Here is a 27,578-nt window from a genome sequence, read left to right as displayed (position 1 = left end):
TGTAGCTAGTTTTGGCAAAAATGTACAGAAGAATATAAATGGCGAAGAGGCTATAATGCACATTTCAGTCGACTAAAATATATATATTTTTCCCGTCTATAGGGTACATATTTTTACAATTGGAGAATGTAAGAATAACTTCAATAATGTGGATTAAATTGTAGACAAATTCCATATCATTTTTTGGTAACGCTTTATATTAAGGTCCTTGTAATAACCATTAATTAACAAGTAATAAGGCCCTTGTAAGTCCTTACAAGATGCTTATTAACATTATTGTGTGTTTATAAGCTTATATAAGTGTTAATAATGGCATTACAAACACCCATGACCCACCCATTATGTCTTTGCCATGCCTTTATTAATCTTATTTTGTTTGCTTATTGATAATAAAATATAATTTATTGCTCATCTATTATAAGTTAACTATAAGTTAACTATGCTTTTTGCAACTATCGGATCTAAAGTGAGAACAATGCCTTATTACTTGTTAATTAATGGTTATTAAGGACCTTATTATAAAGCGTTACCAATTTTTTTTCTTGTCAAAGTAACAGGGAGCCACTGCAGACGGCCTGAAGAGCCTCAGGTTGCCGACCCCTGGTCTAAACCTTTGAGAGCCAAAGTGCCATCACTCACACAAAGCATCTCCACTTTACCAACTTATGACCAGCTAAGCATTTCTTTTTTTAAACTTTGAGGATATTGTATTTTTCATTTAATAATAGACGGCACTTTTGAAAATAAAGGTAAATTGTGATAACTGAGGGTTCAGCATGCTTGGATTCTGTCTACTGGTTGGTCCGTTTTATTCAAACTGGGAGTTCAGAGCTTCAGACTTCACCGCGTCGACGATGAAGCTGAGTTCGTTACACAGCGTCTCGTGTCTGTACGCCATCCGGATCTGAGCCACGTTGGTCCGACGGATATCGTTCCCCTCAGGTCCGTCTTTCAGGTAGTTCACGCCCAGGAAGTGCCTCTTCTCCTGTTGAACAGAATTATAGGGAGACAGACGGAAACAATGTTGATTAGATGCAATGGAGATTTGGCAGAAATTGAAAAGTAAGAAAGAAAAAGAAAGAAATGATCAAGTAATATTTAATATTGATAGAAAAAAAAGAGAAATTATCAAGTAATATTTCATATTTATAGAACAAAAGAAATGTCTCAGAGTCCTGTTATTGTGAAAGCTGTCTGAATGAAAAAAAAAGCCAAAATCTCATATTTTCTCACTCTTCAACACTTTAACCCTATATAGTACGGAGTTGCCCCATTTCTGTCAAATTTCTACTATTCATGTTTTTGAGTGATGTGATACTTTAAAAAAGAGGGAAGAGTATAGGGAACCAATAGCAATGCTTTAATTTGTCACATGACCTCCAGGAGGCCATATTGAAACCTTATTTTGCAGACTTTTCCAAAGGAAACAGATTTCACATTTTGTGCCACAAAAAAATCACTCAAAATGTCATTTCCTGGCCCTTTTCCATCTGGACTAAATATATTCCTACTGATGATTACTGGTGAGTAAACCTTAATTTTTTTTTTAACTTAAATTTTGTTTCAATTTTTTAAGCTCCTACAGAGATATATATATATATATACAAAGTCACATTTGGTCTGCTGTTTTTCGCTGTTTGCGATCTGCTTAATACAGCATTAAAGTATATGCATCAGGTCAAATATGGTGATTTTTAAAAGAGTCAACAGAAATAGCAGACAGTAGCAGTAAAGGCAGAGAGATCCAAATAAAAGTAAAAGTAGTGGAAGTGTTGCTACCTGGTGAGACAGTCCACTCTGCAGAACGCTGTTTCTGGCTATTTCACACACATCACAGGTGCTGAGCTTCCACAGCTGAGCAGCGATGGCGTACTCTTCCATCAGCGGCTCCTAGAATCAGACACAAACAGTGGAGGAGAATTTAAAAAACACTCTGCAGACCTAAATCAATCTAAACACACTGAAATAGTATTTTTACACACATTTACTCCGATTCTTGCATACTGAACTAGATAAACTATAATCTGTATTCTATATACTGTATATACATTACACAGTACAATACACAGGTCGACCAAAACATCAACCGGCCGATATATCGGGCCAATATTTGCGTCTTTTATTTGTATCGCCATCGGCCGATACATGCGTGCATTTGACGATCAATTAGCAATCAATTAATTTGAGGTAAAAAAAATTGATGCTACCATAACTCAGATGATTGCCACAGACAATCAACCATTTACGGTTGTTTCTGATGTTGGTTTCCAACGGTTGGTGGCATTGTTAATATTTAAATGTTCTACATTGTTTGCTATCCAACTGTTAATATGTTTTGTTTGTTTTGTTCATGTTTTTTTTTTGTTTAAATTGAGACTTGTGTGACATTTGTTATCATTGTGTCATTTTTATCGTGTAAATGGAGGGAAAAAAGCCAATATCGGCTTCAAGAATCGGGCCAAAAAATCGGCAGCACATATCGGGGATCAGTTAAGACTGATGTCAAAATAATCGGTATTGGCCTTAAAAAACCTGTATCGGTCGGCCACTAATATACACTGTTTACCTTGGTGTAGTGGAACTGCATGGGGTCATCTGTGGACAGGGACACACACAGGCCTTTGTGCAGGAACTCTCTGAGAGGGTTCTTGGAGTACTCCAGGAACAGGCTGTTGTTGCTGAGTGGAGACATTGCAATCGGGACCTGGGCCAGGTAGTACAGGTACTGCAGCACAGGGCTCTGAGGGGACAGGACATTTAACAACTAAACACTGCTCTGACAGTATACACACACATGCAGCACACAAAGCTGGAAAGAAGCTCTGTTACTCCTTGGTGAAAATGCTGCACAAGGACTTAAAAGTACATCCATTTATGTACGTTGTCCAGACTTTGATATAGTGAGACAGGTTGAATTATTGCCGTTGTAAGATGAAAACCTGAAAAAGGAACAAGAAAGTACTCAAAATGAGTATAATACTGTATATATCTGTACTGTTTGGGTTGTAAATATCAATATCATTGACTCACTGTCATCAAATTTTCTTTTTGGCAGGAACATATTGTCCATCGACTGGAAATTCAAAACTTCCTCTCTCTCTCACCTGCAGTTCTCACATTTTCAGCTGTTCTGTGATGAACCACAGCACTAAAAATCTGTATTATATTTCACATATATAAGCCGAAAAGAAACTTGGTCCCGAACTAAAAAAAACTTCAACACAATCAAAAGGAAAAAAATTCATTTTAGTACTGAAGTCATCAAAACAAACTGTTCTACACCGCAAATTATTTGTTTCTTACCAAGATTAAAAAAACTTTAGATTTAGAAGTGTTAGATAATTTATCTTGCTTCAAGAGTTAATTCCTTATTTTAAGTGTTCAACATGCTTATTTCTAGATTTAATAATCCTAATTTAAGAAATCTTGTCAAGGTAAATTATCTGTCCATGCAGCAAGATCATTTCCCTCAGATTTACTGTTTTATCTTGTTTTTAGACACACCTTTTTGTAGTGTATGTTCTTACATTGTGGTTGCTATATTGGTCTACTGTAATGCATTTGGACCAGGGACAAAAAGTTCATAGTCATGTTATTGATCTTGCTATATTACTGTATTTGTAGCATTACTCCTTTATCAGAACGAAATCTGGAGACAGCCTCTAGATTCCTGAATATTCTGCCCACTGATCTAGTTTACCTTCTTCAGGTTGAGTCCGTGTGAGATGTTGTCTGATGTGAGGAAGGCAGAGACCAGGTGAGTGATTGATCCAGCTTCTCCACAGTGGGGACGGAGCTGGAAGGTGCTCAGCCCACGCTCTCTGTAGACGACACACAGGGCGATCAATATATGAGCAAATAATAGAACAGTGTGAAATGATGTCATTGTTGTCGTTATAGTGACAGTAGTGGTGTGATCTGACTTAGCTTCACAAGCAGTGACCAAAAAGCCACATGTGTATTGTCAAGTCAAGTCAAATTTATTTCTATAGAGCATTTACAGACGGTTGAGTTGCACCAAAGTGCTTCACATAAAAGTGCATAAAGTGTAATAAAATAAAGAATTGACAAAGGTGAAAGAAACAAAACAAAAAACAAACACAAAAAGGGTTAAAAGACAATAAATTAAAAGAAGAAGGGATCATTTTAAAGGCACCGAGGGATTACTAGGGGACACTATTCCCTAGCACTGGCTGGAGGAAAACTTTAATTGAAGGCAAGAGAAAAGAGATGGGTTTTAAGTGAGACTTAGAAACATTTAGGGACTGCCTCTCTACCTTTCTGACCTCTCTACCTTTAAAAACCTCCTGAAGACCCAGCTCTTCAGAGAGCATCTTCTCTCCTAGCACCACACCATAATTCTACTCCTTAAAGAATTGTCACTAGTACTTATTGGGGCACGAATAGCTCTTTTTGCACTATGCCTTGATTGTTTGCTTTTATTCTTCCTGTAAGTCGCTTTGGATAAAAGTGTCCGCTAAATGACTAAATGTAAATGTAAATGACTGTGCTGCACGGATGTGGAGGGGGGCAGGTCCAGAGTCTGGGGCTTGTTTTTAATCTGGACCTGGACTTCTCCAACAGCAGCTGGTCAGCTGAGCGTAGAGCTCTGGAGGGGTGTGGTGGTGCAGAAGGTCAGACAGGTATGTAGGGTTCAGACCATGGAGGGATTATAAACAGTTAGAAGAAGTTTATAGTCCAGCGGTGACGGATGGAGGACCAGTGGAGCGATGGAGGACCGGGGTGATGTGATCACGTATTTTAGTGCAGGTGAGGAGTCGGCGGCTGAGTTCTGGACCAACTGCAGGAAGAGAAGCTGCAACTAGTAGAGAGAGTTACAGTAGTCCAGTTGAGATGTGATAAAGGCATGAATAGCTCTCTCTAGGTCACTCTGAGGCAGGTAGGCTTTAGTCTTGGCTAGTGTTCTCAGGTGGAAAAAGCTTCTCCTTATTACTGCACTAACCTGCTGCTCAAACTTAAAAGCACTGTCAAAAATCACGCCAAGATTTCTGACAGAAGGCTGGATGTTGGAGGCCAGAGGGCCTAGGGCTCGGTGGAGAAGGCCGGAGAGGTTTTGCCAAAAATAATGATCTCCGTCTTGCTCTCGTTAAGGTTATTGTGAGCTGTTTTTAAATGATTTAGGGTTCTTATACCAAACAAAAACACATGCAAAATGAAATTCTATGGATGGGAAGTCTGTGAAGTTTGAATGTGATCCAAATCTTACCCAATCATAATCGTAGTGATTACTTTGCAGATATATATTTTTAAAGCTGTAATTTCAATCACTAACTTGAGTATTTATACATAACTGTACTGCATACTGAGACCTCTGAGTTACATCATCAGCTATAAGTGTTCAGTTGTTCAGTCCTTGCATGTTTCTGTTTCCTATGAATAATGAATCACTTGTTCCCTGAGAGCCGTTCAAGGTAAACTGTCCACTGAGTGCTGGACCACATTAAGGCTCGGGTCAGGTCTAAAGGAAAACATTTCCCTCCATCAGTCTCACACCTCGGCTCTCTCCTTCTCTCCTTTAATACAGAAGTGTGTGTCTGGAGGAAGGCGTCAGTGCTTACTTCCTGAGGTTGTTGAGCACCATGATGTTAGCATACATGTGGAAGATGTAGTAGCTGTAGGGAGGGTTGTCGTCTGCAGTCCACTGCTCCGGCTTCGGGCTCCTGAAGGAGAACATGTGGTGGCTGTGTTTGGACTCGTCGTCCACACTGTCAAAGCCTGAAACCTGCACGAAACAAACAAAAACCAGTCGTTATGTGTTGACACACTGCAAAAAACATGAAGCTTACCAAGTATTTTCTTCTTCTATCTAGCAATAGTATCTTAATTATCTTGTTTTGAGTATAATTTAGCTACTGACCATAGCTTTATGTGCTTATTTTAAGAACATGTGTCTTTTTATAACTAAAATGAGTGAATAACCTCTTCACAGGGATTTCAGTCTTGTGTAAAGACTTCTTTTTAGGATTGACGTGAGCTTTTTCATGCTTTTCAATCTGTTCAACTGTTTAATATGGAGAGTTGTTCCCTAAAATATTGGTTCCAAACGAGAGTTTTAGTTGCATGTAGTTTAAATGCTATTTCAAAAGCATTTTGTACCACCAGTATCTACCCACAGACACTGAAATGAGGAAAAAGAGCTCATTTTAAGGTTTCTTCAGTTGGGCTTTTCAAGCCACAATTGCTTGAAATAAGTATTTTTGGATTTATTTCAAGACATCATTGGTTTTCCAGTGCCTAGATATTTTTACTTACTTAAAGAATTCTTATAATAATTACTTGTTTCAAGCATGTATTTGCTTAATTCTAGTTATTTATTTCTCATTTTTGTCAGTTGGTTTTTGCAGTGCACAGGCCCACAGACAGTTATAGCTGTTGACAATTACATTTATAAACATTAATACAAACATATTAAAGTGTGTCCAAAATCATGTCCTATTAATAGTAACTATTAGGAAAAAATAGTATAAATTAGAAATTTGGTGCACATTTTTGTGAACACATGTAAACAATTTAAAGGCATGAATTGAAGGTTTATGCACTCAATTTATTATGCCCCCTTATATCTGCTGGGCTTTGTAGGTTTTGCTATGATGGACTCTAATACAGTATCTTACATATTTGAGGAAAACATGAAGATGTTTGTGCTTCTGTGGGTTGACAGTGGCCTCAAACAGAGGAAGGAATATGTTCTCCAGCATCTTGGCAAAATTAGGTACCAGCTTCTTCGCCTTGAAAATATCACTGAAACATAAAAACACAACAGTCTCATGTCTTTTTAGAAGATTTGACATTTTAAATAAATCTTTTGAGTTAGAAGGTTTTGTGGCTGTAGCTCTCACTATATTCTGGGCACTTGGATGATCCATCTCAGGTTTGGAGAGTAGACTTTGTGGTGAATGAACCACCTAGCCAGACTGTCCCACTCCTCTGGAGAGCGTCCGTAGATGGAGAGGCGCGGCTCTGCATGCTGGTACTTACTCTCCTCCAGGTCATGGGCCACTTCCTGTTAGAGGAGAGACGGAGAGTCAGATAAACTGTCTCTGCAAAGGTTTAGACTTAACATACATGAGTACAGGACATGATACCTTTATGATGCGAGCAAAATACTCTCCGTCCATGAGGTTGTCTGTTTTCAGGAAGACTTCTCGAAGTTCACTGGCGCCGACTGGATTATACTTCGAATTGAACTTATCAAACCGGTGGAAGGTGTGCCTCCCCTGTAAGGTTTTTAAGTTACAAGACATAATTGTGAACCCAGAATGGTCAGTAATGAAAACAAGAGTAAAAGCAGAAAAATGACACAGATTAGAGGCAGAGAAAGTAAATGAATTGTAATTATTAATCATAGATTTTGACATGAAATTCTTGACTTTTTTTTGCCTCGACAGGCACATAATTAACTGATAAAACCACATTCTGGCAATAGTGATAAACCTAAATTTAAAGTTAAATTTGCTCCCCATTTCAACATCTATCTATAAAGCAAGAAGTGTCTGTGTGTGTGTGTGTGTGTGTGTCTAGTTCATATCTCTCTGACCGTTAGTCAGACTGAACTCAGATTTCGTATGTGGCTTGCACATGGCATGAAAGTGTGCATCCTCGATTTTGAAGATTTTTGAATTCATTTTTCAAAATATTATTTACGTAGGACGTGTTGCAGCATTGCACTGTTTCTGATAGGACGCCTTTTAGGGGAGCTCCGCCCCATTGTGTGATAGGCCTACACCTGGTCAGTAACACAATTCACTCTGGATTTCCACCCTGACTCATCTCATCTGAAGTCTATTTAGCCTACCTATCTTTAGGAGTTTTAAAGTGCGCTACAAGGTTAAATTTTCCAATAATATTCAAATAGTTTCCAGCGAATATCAATGTTCAGTATGTGCTGGATGTTGTGGTACCTTATGAAAAGTAAGTGTTTTATGGAGTTGCAGACGTTGTAGTGTGGCATGTAATGCAAGAATACATATTTCCTACTGGCACTACACTAGTATTTCAAAATGAAGATGATATTTCTATGAAAACATAATGCTTAAACATGGTGACATTTTCTGTTTTTCTTACAGCATGTACGTCCAGAGAGTCCACGGTGAGATCATAAGGGTCCTTGTTGAGACCGTGGAAAACCTGCTTGAGCGTCAGCTTCTGTCCAGCCTTTTCCAGAACAACACGGTCAGCATCAGTCTTATACGTCTCCTGGATGAAGGTCAGCAGGTGTTTCTGAGACATGCAGGCAGCTGCATGAATGTGTGTGTCCACCTGAGAGAGAGAAACCATGTCTATGATCAGTCTTTGAGAAAAGTGTTTAAACACGTATTCCCTACTAGGTACATTTTTGGCATTTTATTTTGTAACATTTTGTCTGTGTTAATGCATATGAGTTCCAATTTGGTGAAGTTGCACTGCAAAAAAAGGTGTGTCTAAAACCAGATAAAAACAGTAAATCTGAGGGAAATGATCTTGCTGCATGGACAGATAATTTACCTTGACAAGATTTCTTGAATTAAGATTATTAAATCTAGAAATAAGTATGTTGAACACTTAAAATAAGAAGTTGACTCTTAAAACAAGATAAATTATCCAACACTTCTAAATCTAAAGTTTTTTTTATTTTGGTAATAAACAAATAATTGTCAGGTCACTCTGCTCGGGCCAGTTCATCGCTGCTTGCAGCTTTGATTTATCTTCTTTTAAGAGTTAATTTCTTATTTTAAGTGTTCAACATGCTTATTTCTAGATTTAATAATCTTAATTTAAGAAATCTTGTCAAGGTAAATTATCTGTCCATGCAGCAAGATCATTTCCCTCAGATTTACTGTTTTTATCTTGTCCTTAGACACACCTTTTTTTGCAGTGTATGAATTATGAAATGTAACTTCATTAGCATTTAACTTTCACATTTAGCAATGAGAGATATCTAATATTAGAACAGATACAGGAAAGAAAATCAGTGTTTATATGCTTTTTAATTAAAAACAAAGTGGCATTATGTGAACAAACATTAATTTAAAAGGTTTTTAATTGAATTGAAGTGAACTGAAGAAGTGACAGTGTGAACTGAAATCTCTGGGACACAATACTGGATTATTAAATATAAATCTAACCTTCCTGACATTGTAGAAATCTCTGTGAGGGACACTTTTCAGTTCCTTTAGCTCGGCCATCTCATTGAGCATCTCATGCAGGTAGAACTTTGAACTCAAGAAATTAAGTCTTCTGTGGCAGTAGGTCTTCCTGAGTGTTAGAGAGGAACTCAGTTTAGTCAGTGTAAACAAAGTCTTGCATGCAACAACCAGTTTTACAACCAGGGCTGTTTATTCCACCGGCATAGCTGCAGTGTTTGTTTTGGCAACTTACGTGGGTCCATCTGCAATCATTGCCAGCACGTGACTCAGGTCTATGGCAAAGGTCTCCAGGTCTGGGTAAGGAAGGTCGTGGGGCTGGTTTTCTCTCAGAGCCTCGGTATTATCGTACACATAAACTATCCCATCCTTCATCTTCAGCTCATAGTTTAGGTTCTCAGGGATATTCTCCAGGCTGTAGGGGTCTTCACCAGCTGCTGGACTTGGACACATATCTACGGGACACAACAATATTCTGTTACTGTCATGTAAACCAGAATCAATGAGTGTATAATTTACTATGATGTGTACACTGCCCTACAGAGTCGAACTGCAGTAACTAACAAAGGGTAAAACTGAGTAAAAGTGCTTTAAAGTTTTTTAACTGGCCAGCCAAATTGGTTATATGTAAATAAGTGATATGACACTTATTTCTACATGTATTGATGATGTGATTTTTATGCTCAAAACTCATGACAATTTATTTGACCTTTGACCCCAAAAATGTAGTAACTGCACTCAGGTTTTACTATAAAAGTAGGGTTGTCAAAAGTATCGATACTCAAAAAAGTATCAGAAATGTTGTATCTGGATACAATACTCATTTTCAAAAGTATCAAGTATCTGAAGCTTGTTTTCATAGTTGCAGTTTCTTTTTGCATAACTGTTTTTTATTATAAATATTTAACCTGTGGTTCTAGTTTTCAGTGAATAAACATTTTCAATTTGATTTTGTTATCAGTGTATTTAAAAGTGTTTAACGACTCTATTCAAAGATTTGTGTATTTTAGACTTAAAACTATAAAGTAATGTTATATTTTAGTATTTTAATTTTATCTCACTTTTTTTACTTGATCACTATCTAGATATTAATTTCCCTATCAAATAAACTTATAAATTATATTATTCTTGTCTCCACTATTCAACACAATGAATAAATACAAGGCTACACTGTATCACAGTCAAAGTCAAGTTACTGCAGTCCGCTTTGGTTTTGAGTTGAATTTTGTAATTACTGCAACTTTTATCTTATTATTTCTCTGAAATGTAAAACTTTGTCACAAGAGTAAACAGACATCAAGGAGTTCATTTTTTACTAATAACTCAATTTTGCCCAAAAATGTAGTTACTGCACTTAGACTTTGTAGGGCAGAATAGACTTCATACCTGGTAGAACCTCGTCGTCTTCGCTCCATCTCGTGTTCTCAGCACTGCGGAGGAACTGTGTTGTGGTTCTGAAGAATCTGTGATAGGCTAGCTTTGAGTATTTCTCACGAATAAGCAGAGCCTTTAACAGACTTTTGGCTGCTTGTTCATAGTCCTCCACTGTGATCTGAATGGGGAAATGGGTATAAGTTAATCTGTTGTGAGCAGTTCCACGTGGGAATCCTATCTAGTATATTTCCTACATGAAACTGCTCACAACACTGCAAAAAAGGTGTGTCTAAAAACCAGATAAAACACTAAATCTGAGGGAAATGATCTTGCTGCATGGACAGAAAATTTACCTTGACAAGATTTCTTAAATTAAGATTATTAAATCTAGAAATAAGCATGTTGAACACTTAAAATAAGAAATTAACCCTTAAAACAAGATAAATTAAAGCTGCAACCAAGATAAAAAAAAAACTTTAGATTTAGAAGTGTTGGATAATTTATCTTGTTTTAAGAGTTAATTTCTTATTACGTGTTCAACATGCTTATTTCTGGATTTAATCATCTTAATTTAAGAAATCTTGTCAAGGTAAATTATCTGTCCATGCAGCAAGATCATTTCCCTCAGATTTACTGTTAATATCTTGTTTTTAAACGCACCTTTTTTGCAGTGAACAATGTCTGTAGGTTATCTTGAGCAGCCAGGTCATGCTTTCTGCAAAAAGGCATTGCTTTTGAGTTTTTCAAATGTATTTTTGGTGCTTTGAGCACCCCAAGCAAAGTGCATACAGTTGCATTATATTAGAGAAAATGCAGACATCTCTACAACCAATGTCTCAAACATGCTGCAGCTCACACTAAAACAATCTACATTGATAAACTCTATACATGCAACTACAGGAAATATCTCAGTCATTTGGTGTACGGAACAATAATGCCATGTTTTTAAATATTCCGTTACCATGAAAATGATTAGACTGGAACAGTAAATATACACAAGGTAAGCTGCAAAAACACTGATTCATTTTTCTGAAACATGTATTACAGTACTTACTCCAGCACAGTAATCACCACTAATAGTGACCCTTTGGTAGTCAGGGCAGCTTTCTGGCACTGATGAGCAGGTGGAGCTGGGTGACAGGTAGGGTGTGACTGTCACTGAGCGTGTACACTCTGTATTCACTGGGATCTGCAGGGACATGGACTGGGAACGAATCATCTTCAGGCTTTTCCTTCTGCAAAATTAATAATATAAGCTAAGGAACACTGCAAAAAAGGTGTGTCTAAAAACAAGATAAAAAGACTAAATCTGAGGGAAATGATCTTGCTGCATGGACAGATAATTTCACTTGACAAGATTTATCAAATTAAGATTGTAAATCTAGAAATAAGCATGTTGAAAACTTAAAATAAGAAATTAACTCTTAAAACAAGATCAATTAAAGCTGCAAGCAGCGATGAACTGACCCGAGCAGAGTGACCTGATGATTATTTGTTTCTTACCAAGATAAAAAAAACCTTTATATTCAGAAGTGTTAGATAACTTGTCTTGTTTTTAAGGGTTCCTTTCTTATTTTACACACAAATTGACCAAAAAAGACACAAAAAGATAAAAAAAAAAAAGACACAAAATTACCAAAAATATATGTAAAAATAACCACTAAAAAGACACAAATTGACCAAAAAAAAGACACAAAATGACCAAAAAAGGAAGTGAAATGACCAAAAAAGACACAAACTGACCAAAAATAGATGTACATTTAAAAAAATGATTTCTTATTTTAAGCGTTCAACATGCTTATCTCTAGATTATTTCTCTTATTATTAGTATTTTGTTTTTAGACACACCTTTATTGCAGTGTAACTTTATCAGAAGTCATGTTACAGCTGTTAGAAGGCTTTAATTTGTGACATTGATCTGTCTGATAACTTCCTCTGTGACTTGGTGCCAGACCAACAGCAGATCCTACCTCTTGGTACTCTCCTCTGACTGTTGCTCTGCCAGCTCTTTGAGCAGTTCGTGCTCCTTGGCCTGCTGGAGGCCGATGGGGCAGTCCTCAGGCACGGTGAACATCGATAAGGCATCCTTGTCATCTTCTTCTTTTAACGCTGATGCATAAACTTTCTCTGCCAGCAGCTGTGTCTCCTTCTCCGCCTCACTCAGAGTTACCTTCGGGAATTGACGCGGCATGTCTGCAAGAAGGAAGAAGCTACAGTAATCTGACTGGTGACAGCGACAGGTCAACACAGGACACAAAGAGGACTTACCCCCTTTATCAGATCTGTTCTGTTTTGTAAACAGGTGAAGCTACCTGTGTAAGGACATTCAAGGATACCTGCTGCACAGCATCACCACCTGGAGAGATGTGTGTTAATTGTCCTTATTCTGCTGGATTTCTTTTAAACACTTCACATTCTTATAGAGCTGCAACAATTATTCGATTAATCGAGCAATAATCGATTATTAAATTAATCGTCAACTATTTTGATAATCGAATAATTGGTTTGAGCAGTTTTTTTTTAAAGACAATAAGTCCAAATTCTCTGATTTCAGCTTCTTCAATGTGAATATTTCTGGTTTCTTTGTTCCTTTATGACAATAAACTGAATATCTCTTTGGTTTGTGGACAAAACAAGAGATTTGAGGACGTCATCTTGTGGTTTGAGAAACACTGATTGATATTTTTATACATTTTATTGACCAAACAACTAATTGATTAATTGTTTAAATAATCAACAGATTAATCAATAATGAAAATAATAATTAGTTGCAGCCCTACTTTCTAATATGTGGGTTTTTTTCTCCAGAGTCCGAATAAAAACCAAATCACCTCGTGTGGTGCCACACAATAAACAACAATATTTTCATAATTACTGTCTATATTTTTTGTATTTTTTTGTATTATTTGAAAGGTACTATGGCCATTATTAATATCAGCAAATGGCTAATAGACACTAGAAACTGTAGTCCTGTGGAATATACTTAAATTTAAAGCAGTGTGCATCAGTACAATGTAGAGCTGCAACAATTATTCAATTAATCGAGCAATAATCAATTATTAAATTAATCGTCAACTATTTTGATAATCGAATAATTGGTTTGAGCAGTTTTTTTTTAAAGACAATAAGTCCAAATTCTCTGTTTTCAGCTTCTTCAATGTGAATATTTCTGGTTTCTTTGTTCCTTTATGACAATAAACTGAATATCTCTTTGGTTTGTGGACAAAACAAGAGATTTGAGGACGTCATCTTGTGGTTTGGGAAACACTGATTGATATTTTTATACATTTTATTGACCAAACAACTAATTGATTAATAGTTTAAATAATCAACAGATTAATCGATAATGAAAATAATAATTAGTTGCAGCCCTACTTTCTAATATGTGGGTTTTTTTCTCCAGAGTCCAAATGAAAACCAAATCACCTTGTGTGGTGCCACACAATAAACAACAAGATTTTCATAATTGCTGTCTATATTTGTTGTATTTTTTTATTATTTGAAAGGTGCTATGGCCATTATTAATATCAGCAAATGGCTAATAGACACTAGCAACTGTAGTCCTGTGGAATATACTTAAATTTGAAGCATTGTGCATCAGTACAATGACATTTTGAACAGAGCTGCAACTATCGATTATTTTCATTATCTATTAACCTGTCGATTATTTAAACGATTAATCGATTAGTTGTTTGGTCAATAAAACGTTGAAAAATATCAATCAGTGTTTCCTAAACCACAAGATGACGTCCTCAAATCTCTTGTTTTGTCCACAAACCAAAGAGATATTCAGTTTTTTGTCATAAAGGAACAAAGAAACCAGAAATATTCACATTGAAGAAGCTGAAATAAGAGAATTTGGACTTATTATCTTTAAAAAAAACTGCTCAAACCAATTATTGGATTATCAAAATAGTTGACGATTAATTTGATCGATTATTGTTTGATTAATCGAATAATTGTTGCAGCTCTACTTGTCAGATAGTTCCACTAAATTCTCCAGATTCATGACCTTTTTAGGAATGCAAATCCCCAGGAGCTATTCTTGACATGTTACTTTATAGCGGCAATCCCTTTCACCTCATAATAAAAAATAATGGCCGTAGTTCTAGGAAACTCCTTATCAACAGCAGAGCTGTAAATGACACTTATTTTTACAACAGTGTGTAATCCTGGACACACTCCATCTGTTTACAGTCATGGTCACAGACATACAGTACAGCAACTGTGTCAAACAAAGTTCTCTCTATTTCTGCAAGGAGATAACCTGGTGAACTGAACGTGTCAGAGTCTTGATATCTCAGTGATACAGGATACAGTTCTGCTCGCTGCAGCGCTGAGGCAACAACAAAGGCTGCTTGGTGTCATATAAGCCAATTTTCCGCTCTGCTAGGGCGCTTCCAGGAAGCTTATCATTCCCGACACACAACACTATTCTGACAACAGCTGTGTGCATCACCGCGGCTCTATGGCACCACAAGCACACTGTGGAAACGGATCGACTCGTAAAGCTGTATTGATCTGGAGATGATGGCCTTATCAATTATTAATTGTCTTCTCATACACCCCGAAATAATTTCAGTGGAACACAGTCAGGTGCTCTCTCTCTCTTTCACACACACACACACACACACACACACACACACACACACACACACACACACACACACACCTGGTTAAGAGTCAAGGATAGACTATCTGCTAATGTACTAATATACTTGCATAAAATAATTAATACTCTTCTATTAATATTTTTTTTTATAATAATATAATTTACTGCTCAAATATTCATTCTTATAACACTCGAGGGGCAAATAGTGGACTGATTACTCTACCACTACCTAAGACTGTTTCTTTGAAGTTGTCAGTATTTTATAGGTGAGTTGAGCTTTGGATTAGTCTTCCAGGTTGGTGAAATTAAGGAAAAAGCTGGTTTTAAAAGAAGATTATGAATGTATTTGATGTCAACATCTTAATTATATCGTCATTTTATTTGAGTGTGGTTGGTCTATGTGATACAAGACTGTATAATGCTTTCTTTTTCTTTCCTTATTTTTTTCATTTTTATATATTTTTATAATGACTTAAGTTTGTAATGCCTGTGGTACTCTATTAAAAATTATTGTCTGGACATGAGCGAGTCATAAACATGACATGGGATGTGTCATGAACATTAATGACACTTTGAAGTAACATTAATGCTCATGATACTTGTTATGTCATGTTTCTGACAGGCTTGTGTGACTCTTATGTAGACACCTTCAAAATAAAGTCTTACCATATCTTGCTTAAGTCACAAAGGCATGTGAGAAAATTGCATAAGTCATTTGTTTCTCTTAAGTTACATAATTCACACACAGTGTTATTACTATGCCAATAGCCATCCTTTGTTACATCCTTTTTTAAGTGAAATGATCAATAAATGTCATATGTTACACTTATGGTGAAGTTTTTTTTGTTTCCTGCAAAACTTCAAAAATGAGTTAGGCGATTATTTTAACAGGGTGACGAAATATGATTTAAATCTGTTTTGGCGGAGGAAAAACTAGACCATTCTTATTCATACAGTCGTGTGATTCAGACGTAACCTAACCACACGAAAATCAATGCGCGGCTAGTCAGTTAGCTGTAGCGGCTAATTAAGTAGCTAGAACCAGTCAACGGCTGCGGTTTTAATATCCAAACGGGTAACTTGAACTTTTTCGGTGTTAGGAAAGCTAGGCCAACGTTAGGTTACTATGGTAACTAGGTACAACGTAAACAAACGTTAAAATACCAATTTTATTGAGGTTAATGTTAGCTCAATAACGTTAGTTAACTTACTCATCCTGCCGAGCTGCTGCCGCTGGTAAGTTCACTTCAATAGCTTAAACACCAATTTTTTTTGTAGTAAGGTTTAATAAGCAAGGTGTGTGTTAAATTGTATTTTTTTTTTAATCACAGACTAACTTTTAACGAGCTAACTGGGTAGTAAAAGACCGGAAATAGTCCTTCAGCACACCTTTCCGGTTACCATGACAACCGGGGTCACGACAGGTCACGTCATTGCTGAAAACTGGCGTTTTTTTTTTATTATTTAACCTTCTGAAATCTTCGGCTAATTATGTCCTAAAGTCTAAAAAAATAATATTTTTTTAACCCAAAAGAGGCGTTTTTTTTTTCATTTATTTTGTACATTTCATGGTTTAAATTTAAATGAAAGTATACTAATGCTAAAATACTTGTCTCAAATGTTAGGTATATGTATTAATGTCGATTTGTGAGAGAGATTCTGTTTCCAGAATGAATGTAAATAAATTTACAAGAAAAAACAGCTGCATAAGATTGTCGTTTTTTTTTTGTAATTCCTATTTTTATACATTTATGGCTCTTAAAAAAAACTGCAGGATATTTTGAGGAGAACTTTTAACCTAATGTCCACAATGACATTGTCTATGCAAAAATGCAAAAAAAAGAGTAGTGCCCAGACGTGGGAACGAAAATCACTTTCTAGCCACTTTTTCCTGGTTCACCTTATGGCCTATAAGGAAACCTAAAATCTGATCTTGAAAATTATGTTTTGAAAACACATCATTTTAAATATTGCAAATATGAATACAGGTTGCATATATAACATATAATATGTAAAATGAGGATAATATCTAGTTCAATATTTTATACTAAATATATTTGATAATATCTCCGGTTTTACTTGGCTGAATATCATCCAAAAAAATCTGGCATGGAGTTTCAAGCCAGAACTTTAGAGGGAAGCTGATGGCAAGGATCAATGTTGCTTCATTTTTATGTCTTCACGTCACATCTGTAAAAAATACTGTTTTGGCTGATATATACATTTACAGCAGATTACCTGGGGGCCGCTGTAGGCAGCATCAAAATGACCAAAAAAAATTACAAAAAAAGACACAAAATGACAGAAAAAAAGACACAAAATGACCACAAAAAAAAAAAAAAAAAGACCAAAAAAGACACAAAATTACGAAAAAAGACACACCACTGAAAATAACACTAAATTACTTAAAAAAGACAAAATGACAAAAAGACACACAATTACTAAAAGACACAAGATTACTTAAAAAAATATATATTTAAAAGACAAATAGGCTACATTTTAAAAAGACAAAATTATTTAAAAAGACACAAAATTACCCAAAAAAGTAATATAAAAGGGGCCTTCGACACACAACATGGTAAAGTGCCATTCATATAAAACTCACATTAAACTTTCATATCAAGGTGGGGGCCACAAAATATCTTCACGAGAGCCGCAATTGGCCCGCGGGCCGCGAGTTTGAGACCCCTGATTTACAGTGTTTCATTGTTACTGAAACTGAATTAACCCATTTATCATTTACGGTCTTTTACTGTCATGGTTTAGCAGTTTTTCACCTTAAAATCTACATACATTTTTTACAGTGCACTTATCACTACTCAACAGCCAGCAGGGACTCAGCTCCCAAACCATTTTCTTCTAATTTTGCTGCTGATCAACTCCACCTCAGACTCCTTTCTGTTGACCACGTGCCTTGAACAATAGCAGATGTGCAGTGACAACATGACTTAACAGCCATTTGCCTATTATCTTCTGTTACATTTATATGCATCTAATCAGTTCTTGGCTTACCTTCAGTGTCGCTCACAGCGATATCTAGGAGTGTTGTCATCTCAAGTTGGACAAAGTGAAGCACTGCACAGAATCAGTGGATCTATCTGGGTCAGAGTCAGTCAATCTATGAGTCCACAGTGGCATACAATTACAGTTTTGTTTTCCTGACTGCACATCTCTCTCTATTTTAAGGAGCCAATGTCCTCATGTTGACAGGGCTACTAATCCGAAGACTCAGAGTCAAAAGTGGCTGTCAACAAAGGGACTGCATCACTCTGCTGCCTTCTGCTTTATTTATCTCTCTCAGACACAAACACACAAGAACTCTATCACTCACTCTTACACTTAGATACAGTGTGCACACAGATTGAGGAAGAGACTCCTCGGCGCTACTGCTTTGGCTAAAAGGCATCACAACAAGGTAGTGGTCACAGTTGTCCTTCTTATCTAGGAAGTCACAAGCTGTTGTGATCATCTTTCCTAAGTACGCAGTCAGAAAACAAAGAACAATCCTAGTGTTTGCCCATATATCACTGTTCCCTTTCTTTTATTAGCATTGTCTTTATCTCGGCCCTGACCTTGGTTTCCACATCTGAAAACACATAATCCGGCTGTGTCATTCTGGCAAAAGTCTCTCTAAAACAGACATTATGCTACTTTACCCTCTCTGATTACAACCCAGATTTGTGTGATAGCAAAGACACCTGAATCCATCTCCCATTTGTTATCTGTATATAAGCTGCTGCATAATGTGTTTTATGTATACGTCTGTACCTGCTGCACAGCTATTTATTACAGTGACCACCAGAGTGATGCTTTATGTCAATGGTGAGAACAGTCCCGTAGCAATTAATGTGGTAAAATAACCTTCATACTCATACTTTAACCACCATGATAATAATTATTAGCTACAAGCTAGGACAAATGTACACTGCAAAAAGCATGAAGCTTACCAAGTATTTTCTTCTTATATCTAGCAATAGTATCTTAATTATATTGATTTGAGTATAATTTACTTACTGACCATAGCTTTATGTGGTTATTTAATAATTATTATTATTATGTGCTTATTTAATTATCTTATTGTTTAAAGACTTCTTTTTAGGATTGACATTGTGAGCTTTTTCATGCTTTTCAAGCTATTCAACTGTTGAATATGGTGAGTTTTTACTTAAAATATTGGCTCCAATTGAGAGTTTTAGTCGCATGTAGTTCGAATACTATTTCAAAAGCATTTTCTGCCACCAAAACATGCTCGTTTCAAGTATTGCTGGCTTATTTTAATGTTACTACAGTTGGGCTATTCAAGCCTCAATTGCTCAAAATAAGTGTATTTGGGCTTATTATTTCAAGACATCTTTGGTTTTTCCAGTTCCTAGATATTTATAGAATTCTTACGAAGAAAAATGTACTTACTGCACTGGCAGATCATTTTACTTGTTTCGAGCATGTATTTGCTTAATTCTAGTTATTTATTTCTTGTTTTTTGTCAGTTGGTTTTTGCAGTGTGGATTGCAGTGTGGATTTCCACTGCAGACAATGCCCTAAATCATGGGTGTCAAACTCGCGGCCCGCGGGCCAATTGCGGCCCTCGTGATGACATTTTGTGGCCCCCAGCTTGATATAAAAGTTTAATGTGAGTTTTATATGAATGGCACGTTACCGTGTTGTGTGTGGAAGGTCCCTTTATTGCTCCAGCTGGAGCTTTGTTTCACTTGTTTCTATGACAACGTTAACAAAAAGAAAGGCAGCTGCGTTTATTATCTGTGGTGTTGTTGTTACCAAATGTTTTGTAATATAATTTTGTGCCTTTTTTTGGTAATTTGGTGTCTTTTTTTTGGTAATTTTGTGTCTTTTTAAAATAATTATGTCTTTTTTGGTCATTTTGTGTCTTTTTTAAGTAATTTAGTTTTTTTTTCTGTCATTTTGTGTCTTTTTTTTTTTTTGTAATTTTGTGTCTTTTTTTTGTTCATTTTGATACTGCCTCCAGTGGCCCCCAGGTAATTTGAATTTGAGACCCCTGCCCTAAATGATAAAAAACCCCTTCTGTCTTTAATGTCGACTCCCTAGCTCTGCACCTCAATAACACGGGATGAAATATTTTATTGTGCATTCACAGGAGTCTTTCTATTGATCAAAGAGTCTGGTTTAGGAAGCATCAGATCAGATGGCTGAGAAATAGAGTTATAGTGTAGCTCTGCACAAAGTATCACTTCACGCTAATGTGGGGAGTATCTTATAATGGTGCTCACTCTGGACTGTGCTAATGTGGCTGTGTGTGTGTTTGGGAGTCTCCTCGAATGCTCCGGAAACTTGGGACTGACCAGATCATCTCCACTGTTACTTTAGAGAATAAGGATCATCATTCATTATTTCCCATTCACTGTGTAAATCCCATAGGAGGCCATTAACGGACCACTCACAGTCCTATCTCAGGCCCAGCTCTCTATATTCAGCTTTCTTTATCTTGTCTTCTTTTTCTCTCAGAGCTGTCCCAGCCTTTAATGGCTTAGCTCCCAAGTTGGCACTTCATCAAAGTCATAATATCTGAGCGAGAGGTCAACAACACAAGAGAAAAATCCATTTACATTTCAGAGACACAGGGATGAGAGAGGGGAAGTAAAGAAGCTCACTCTTTCCCAAGCAAGGACTTGACTGCTGCTTTAAAAGAGGCGTGTCTCCTCTTCTCATCTTTCTCAGCAGCCAGGGCCTGCAGGAGAAAAGGATAGATAAAAACGATGCAAGTGCACTCACCAATGAATAAAAAAAACACTGTCAGATGCATTTCCTGTAAGTCTGGATGCATAGTTGTTGTTTTTTTACTGTTCTGATAAATCGGTTTTGAAATACAAACACACAAACCAGTTGCAAAGTCTGATACAGTATAACAACACTGTATATGACTTTAAGATTTTTTTTTTAATGTAAATTTGAAGACATAGAAAGATGCTGTAAAATATTCTCCTCACATTGTCAATAATCAGCGGCCATCATGGATCCTAAATGACTAATATGCCATATAAGTGCACTCACCTCCTCGGGTTTTTCTGTCTCTGAAGTTTGCATAAACGGTGCACAAGTTCCCTCAGAGAAACATCTAAGTCATGCTGTGCTGTTGTTGTGGCTCTAGTGGATGATACCTCATCCACCAGCCTGCAGCACTCATCACTCCATCCTTAACTCCTTCATTCCCGCAGCTCAGAGCAGAGACGTCAGCCAAACAAAGGCAGAAGTCAGCCGTCAGTCTTTGGCACAATTACCTACTTTTTTAGTCAGTATTAACCAATATAGTAGAAATTATGTTCAAAGTTGTCTCTGTTCTTTCTTAGAGACTAATCACCAAGGTTATAATAGTTTGGGATTTTTCATTAGTTTTAGTTTTAATTTCGTTGTGAATTTTTGTTTTCAAATTCAGTTAGTTTTAATGAGTTTTTAAAGTGAGTTTGCTAGTTTTAATTCGTTTTAATTTTTGGAAAATGCTTAGTTTTAGTTTAGTTTTTATTAGTTTTAGTGTTAGTTTTTGTTTTTTTGTAATGGGGTTTTTGTTGGGTTTGAGATTCAAAATGGCCACAATAAATGTTTCCTTTATTTCCTTTGTCTGATCCATCTCAGCCCCAATAAGTTTATTAAGTCATAAAACCAGATAGATTAAATAGATTTCATATCAACCAAAAAGGTTTACGTATGAAAAAAGCTGAGAAAGACGAAAACGAAGGACATTTTCACTATAATTTTAGTTAGTTAGTTTGTAACCAAAAAACTCTTTTCATTTTTATTTCAGTTAATGAAAATGTTTTTTCAATTCTAGTTTTCGTTATTTCGTTAGTTTTCGTTAACTATAATAACCTTGTTACCTACTTTTTTGGCAGTATTCACTGATATTCAAAGTTTTCTCTCTTCTTTCTTAGAGACTAATCATGTTCTCTTGTTTATTTCTCTTGTCTTTCCAGGGCATTTTCCTGAGAGGAGACATGAGGAGACACGGAATAACAACGATGTAAGTGTGCTCTTTTTTATTAAAGAAACAACAAATGCACAAATTACTATATGACATAATTTCACATGCCAGACTAATTAGTTTCAGAGCTTAAAACCACTGCTCTTGCTGCTGTCTCTTTAACTCCAGTCTCTTATCTAAGATAAAGACTATTACGACACATTCACACGGACTTACCTCATCAGTTTACGTCACATAGACATGTGTCTACTATTGTATTTAATCTGCGTAAGATGCAAAGAAACTAAAACTCCAAGCTGCCTGTACCACTGGTGACATTGTAGAGTAAATAATGTGGTGAGAGTTAAGCTAGTATCTCTTTATGAGGGTCTCTAGAGGGACTATGTAGCTATTTGTATGACAAAGTGTGATTAAATAATGTAACCCTGAGTGATCTATATGATGTTATATGTATAATCAATATGCTGCAGAGATTTAACTGAAAGGTGGAGAAGTACTGGAAGAGAGGAGAAGTAGAATAAGGCCTAGATAAGAATGTTAAGTTTGTGCCAGAAAAACACCTGTGATCTTTCACCAGAGATGTTCATTAGGGTGCTGGTAAGAATAAGAGAGAAGCAAGAATAAGAATAAGAAGCAAGGTTACCCAGCTGGGCAAGAAGCAGCATTAACTAGGACTAAATAAGAAAGACTCTCAGTAAGAAATGAAAGATAGAAAAAGCTGTGTATAACAGACAGAGATGAGTAAGAAGTAAGAATATGGAAAAACTCTGTGGGAACTAACGGATCATTTTAAATCATAGTAAATAAAGCATAGAAAGGCCCTATGAGAACCAATGCGGGATTTTAGATCATGGTAATAGTTTCAACCCCTAAACATATTGATGTCTCTCTGCCAGGGGATGAGGTAATGCCACCTGCACCTAGGGGGGGCGGATTTGGAGCAGCCCCTAGGAGGAGAAATCTAAAGAATTAACAAATTTTATTGGAGGAAAGGTCATAATAAATATTAATGATGGGATGGACAGATGTGTGTGATTTCTCTATAATAACTCATGTAAGTGTCATTCGAGTTAGAGAGCTTATGGACTGCACCTTGTGTGTATTATATTTGTTCTCTCCACTTTTTATCGATAATAAAGTGTGTCACAAGATCTTGGACTCCTGCTTGAAGATTTTTGAGACTTGTTAGAGAGTTTTTTTGGAGCTGTTTTCCAACGGGGCTTTTGATTAATTGTTAAAGATAAGAGAAGTAATTTTTTCCAATTGGACTCCTTTAAAAACTAATTTATGAGCTATTTGACCTACAACTTGGACCAATAAATTACACGACATTTTGGCGAGCTAGCCAGGAGGGAAAAGGATCCGGGAGGCATCCGTCACCAGCGGCGTCATCTCATCCTGTCATCAGAACCACGGGCCCACTAAAAATCAAGGTAAGCAGAACGTTGTCTCTGCAAATTTGATCAAAGTGGTGTCTGAGTGACAGGTGAGGTCCGCCCAGGTGAGGAACTGCTTTCTAAACTGTGATTCTTCCCTCTTGAACCCAATCTAATTTGAATTAATTAACCCAAGTTAACCATTGCAGGAGATAACAGAGATTTTGTGACAAACCATGTTGTCTGTCTAAACTAACTGTGTGTGCTGTCTATTTTACGTTTGTCCAAATCTGTCTGCATGTCTCAGCAAAACCATGGCGCGGAGAGAGTGAATGCGTGTGATCAGATACTGTTCAATGTTTGCATTGTAATCTGGTTGCTGGCAACAGCCGCGTTTGACGGAGGTCTAATTTGGCAGGTGCTGAGACAGTGATAGTTGAATAGATAAGAAGTAGTAAGTCATAAAAAAAAGAGAGAGCTGTGTAAGTGAGTGATTGAAGTTCTTAATGTTGAGTCTTAATTAAAATGTAAATGTCTAAATTGTTGACTTAAGAACACCTTTTTTAAAGAAAAAAAAAGGGTCTGACGGAGAGCACTAGATACTGTTGTTAATGTTAGGGAAGTGTATTTAATAACGTACTTGTGCTAAAAGAGGTTGAAAAGAATAGAGTGAGAAAGGGAAAGAATTTTGATAGAAGTATAAGGAGTCAAGGCAGGCAAGACTGTTGGTGTTTTATGTTATGAGGAATAAGAAAAGACGTCTCACTACCCAGCGGAGGTAGCTAAATGATTTGAGGAACAAATCATTTAAGGCATGCGACTGTCCAGCGGAGGCAGCTACCGTCAGAGTGTACGGTATTCCTAGGCGCCCCACTTCGTTTACAGTAGGGGCAGTATATAAGAAATGTATAATAGCGGCAGGCAAGCCCAACTAAGTTGTTCTCCTTGCTCTTTTGTAGTTTAGTAATGTGTATATAGACGCTGTTTGAGTGTATATAAACGCTGGTGTGAGTTAATAGCGAGCCTGCTGGAGCCGGCTGGCTGAGAGGGCGAGAGAGGAAAAAGAGAGAGCAGAGAGATAAGACACACACACACACACACACACAGGGGAGAGATAAAAACGGCACACACACACACATCCACATCCACCTTAACAACAGACTGCTTAAAATACGCACACACATTTGTATAAATCTGACTTTTTCGTTTGAAGGAGCAGAAAGGATTGAAAATTTACAGCCCATAACGCGTCAGTTGTTACGGAGCAAATAACCTTAGGAATTCTAACTATTCTGAGCTTCATAAATAGGTTCTTAGTGGAGCTATTTGGAGAATAGTTGAGAGTTGGAGTGAAAATTAAATGATAAATACATTTAAGTATAAATATATACATAGAAATAAATAGAAATAAATAGGCTCTTAGTGGAGTTATTTGGAGAGTAGTTGAGAGTTAGAGTGAAAATTAAATGATAAATACATTTAAGTATAAATATATACATAGAAATAAATAGAAATAAATAGGCTCTTAGTGGAGTTATTTGGAGAGTAGTTGAGAGTTGGAGTGAAAATTAAATGATAAATACATTTAAGTATAAATATATACATATAAATAAATAGAAATAAATAGGCTCTTAGTGGAGTTATTTGGAGAGTAGTTGAGAGTTGAAGTGAAAATTATATATAAATGAATTTAAATATAAATATATATATATAAAATAAATAGAAATAAATAGGTTAAAGAAGGAAAATTACACAATAGTACAGTAAGAAGGTATAAAATAACCCAAAATAGTGAAATAAGGAGGGGTAAGAGAATATATGGCCAAAGATCGAATGAGTAGTGAGAGTGAAGAGGAAAATTAACCCCTGAACATATTACTACTGAGGGAGACATTGAAACCCATGGTATCAGAACTCATTTGTTGTTGGAACGGTCATAAATTGACGTATACGGCATAGAGCACTGGCAGACAGAACAGAAGATCTGTCAAAAGTTGTGACACCTCACTCGAATTTTTAATTTAACCCAAACCAAAAAGGAATTTCCTGCAGTGTCGTGGGAAGGAATAATACGTAGAATCTGGGCCCCACCCTAGCCACAATATTAGAGAGTTTGTGCCAAAATCCCCTAATTACAGGCACCCTCCCGTTGCGCCCGTGGCTGGGCATTCCTGACGATTTAACCATCGCAGGAGTATACAGGAAAGTTTGAATACATAGTGAAAACCCGAGCCAAGGACAGGACTGAGAATTTGCTTTACAACTCCCCCAATGGTGGAAAAAAAGTTGGGATAACTGTTAGCAAAATAATAGTTCATATCAGAACCAGAGAAGAGGGACAGCCGGAACTTACTAGGCAGGATACGGGAGCTAAACAAGAGATCATGGGCGCTAAAATGATAAAAAGCGGAGGATTGTTAACCCCAGTAGAACTAGTAATAAGACAACACCCGGATTATGCCAAACAGATCCAAAAGTGCATGAAGAGGTGGAACAGACGTACAAATGGCAGACTGTGCTGGCCCACTAACGGGACGTTCGAAGCAGCATGCTGTAGAGAGGTGGAGGCCAACATCAAGCACTATAAGGCCAAAGACACAAGTAACAGCAGAGAAGGGAAACGGGCCAGAGAAAGAGAGGTGCTCAGCTGGTTCAGAGAAACAGCCAGACAACATGTGATGGACGTCAAACAGATGCCAGCCATGATGGATAAAGAGGAGACGGAACAACAGACCACGCCTGCAGCACAAGGGGAGATGACTCAGCCTCCACCATATGCGCCCCCTACAGTTCAGCCCATGATCCCACCTGTAGCTCTCACCACTGCTCAACCTCCTACAGCTCCCCCTGCTGGCCCATCCGGGACAGGACAATATCCACTAAGGGCACAGGGAGATACCACTGAAGGACAAATGATGGGAAAATTCACAATTAACTGGAACACACAACCAAATGAAGAAGTATCTGGAGAAGAGGATAAAAAGAGCATGACCTCCAGTGACATTGTCGGAGATAATGTGAGAAGATCTGGCAACAAGGCACACCACACTGAAGCTGAGCCTGACACAGTGTGCTCCAGTGATGACTCTTCTGACACAGAAAGCAGCAGCTCCGAGGGAAGAAGAAATAAAAGAGAGTATCAGGCACGTTTCTCCCGTACTAGCCACAACAGAAAAGAACCTGGCAGTGATCAGAAAATATGCCCATCAACCTCTTGGGACGAGACATTTTGTGCCCGCTGAAAGCGACAATCATCTGCACAGACAAAGGCCTGAAACTGGACTTCATAAAAGAAAAAACATCTGGAATGATGGTGATGCAGCGTGCTAAAGAAATCAGCAAACGACAACAGGTCCAGCCTACAGTGTATTGGCTCCAACTACAAAATCCATCACACCTTGAAGAAAAATGGCAGAAGTGGAGGATGTTTGTTGAGAAACAGCTGCCTCCAGCACAGGAGCCACGATTGCCGTTGCACTGCACAATGATGTTTGATGACAAACAACAACATCAAGATTACAGAACCTGTTGGACAGACTTGCTGTGTCAAAAAGCTCCTGTGCACATAGCTTGTGAAAACATATACATTGGACCACAAGGAGCGACGGCAGCCGTTAACCTGAATGTGTGTGGGCGTGACTTAAGAGACTGGTTTGCTGTGCCTAACTCTGCCCCACATGTTACACTCATGACAACCAAAGGCTATGAGTCACACGATCTGGGACCAATGGTGAAGGCAGCGCAGCAAATACAGGAATGGAAATTCACAACTGACACACATGTGCAGACATCCCTTAATGGACAGTTCATGAAGATATCTGTGCGCACCTATGAAGAAGTACAACCTGTTCAGGTGCTGCTCAGTGAAAGGCCGCCTACTCAAATGCCACTTTCAGAAAAACATAATGAACTGTTAGGTAACATACCATCCGGGTTGTGGTCAAAACATAAAACAGATGTAGGATTAGTAAAATCTGCACAGTAAAAATAAAAATAAAACAGGATGTTACCCTACCGTACAGGAAACAATATCCTTTGAAACCACATCAAGTAACAGGGATAGAAACAACAATCAAGGGCCTGGTAGCAGCAGGTGTGTTAAAACCAACCAAAAGTCCCTG

General features: G+C 37.2%; 1 protein-coding gene across 1 annotated transcript; it reads right to left on the bottom strand.

The window, feature by feature from the left end:
* Positions 1 to 695: 695 nt before the first annotated feature.
* ampd3a (adenosine monophosphate deaminase 3a) lies at positions 696 to 16,530 on the bottom strand. The gene is made up of 15 exons (XM_059356711.1): positions 16,341 to 16,530; positions 12,488 to 12,710; positions 11,572 to 11,752; positions 10,530 to 10,695; positions 9,379 to 9,598; positions 9,126 to 9,255; positions 8,086 to 8,280; positions 7,107 to 7,238; positions 6,861 to 7,024; positions 6,636 to 6,762; positions 5,580 to 5,743; positions 3,701 to 3,821; positions 2,567 to 2,740; positions 1,780 to 1,890; positions 696 to 985 (listed from the first exon to the last, which is right to left on the bottom strand). The coding sequence occupies exons 1-15, from the start codon at positions 16,342 to 16,344 to the stop codon at positions 809 to 811; spliced, it is 2,289 nt and encodes a 762-aa protein (XP_059212694.1). The 5' UTR covers positions 16,345 to 16,530; the 3' UTR covers positions 696 to 808.
* Positions 16,531 to 27,578: the final 11,048 nt, after the last annotated feature.

The sequence above is a fragment of the Centropristis striata genome, chromosome 2 (assembly GCF_030273125.1).
Source record: "Centropristis striata isolate RG_2023a ecotype Rhode Island chromosome 2, C.striata_1.0, whole genome shotgun sequence".
Lineage (NCBI taxonomy): Eukaryota > Metazoa > Chordata > Actinopteri > Perciformes > Serranidae > Centropristis > Centropristis striata.
The sequence above is the reverse complement of the archived record's forward strand: the minus strand, read 5'-3'. Positions and strand labels throughout refer to the sequence as shown.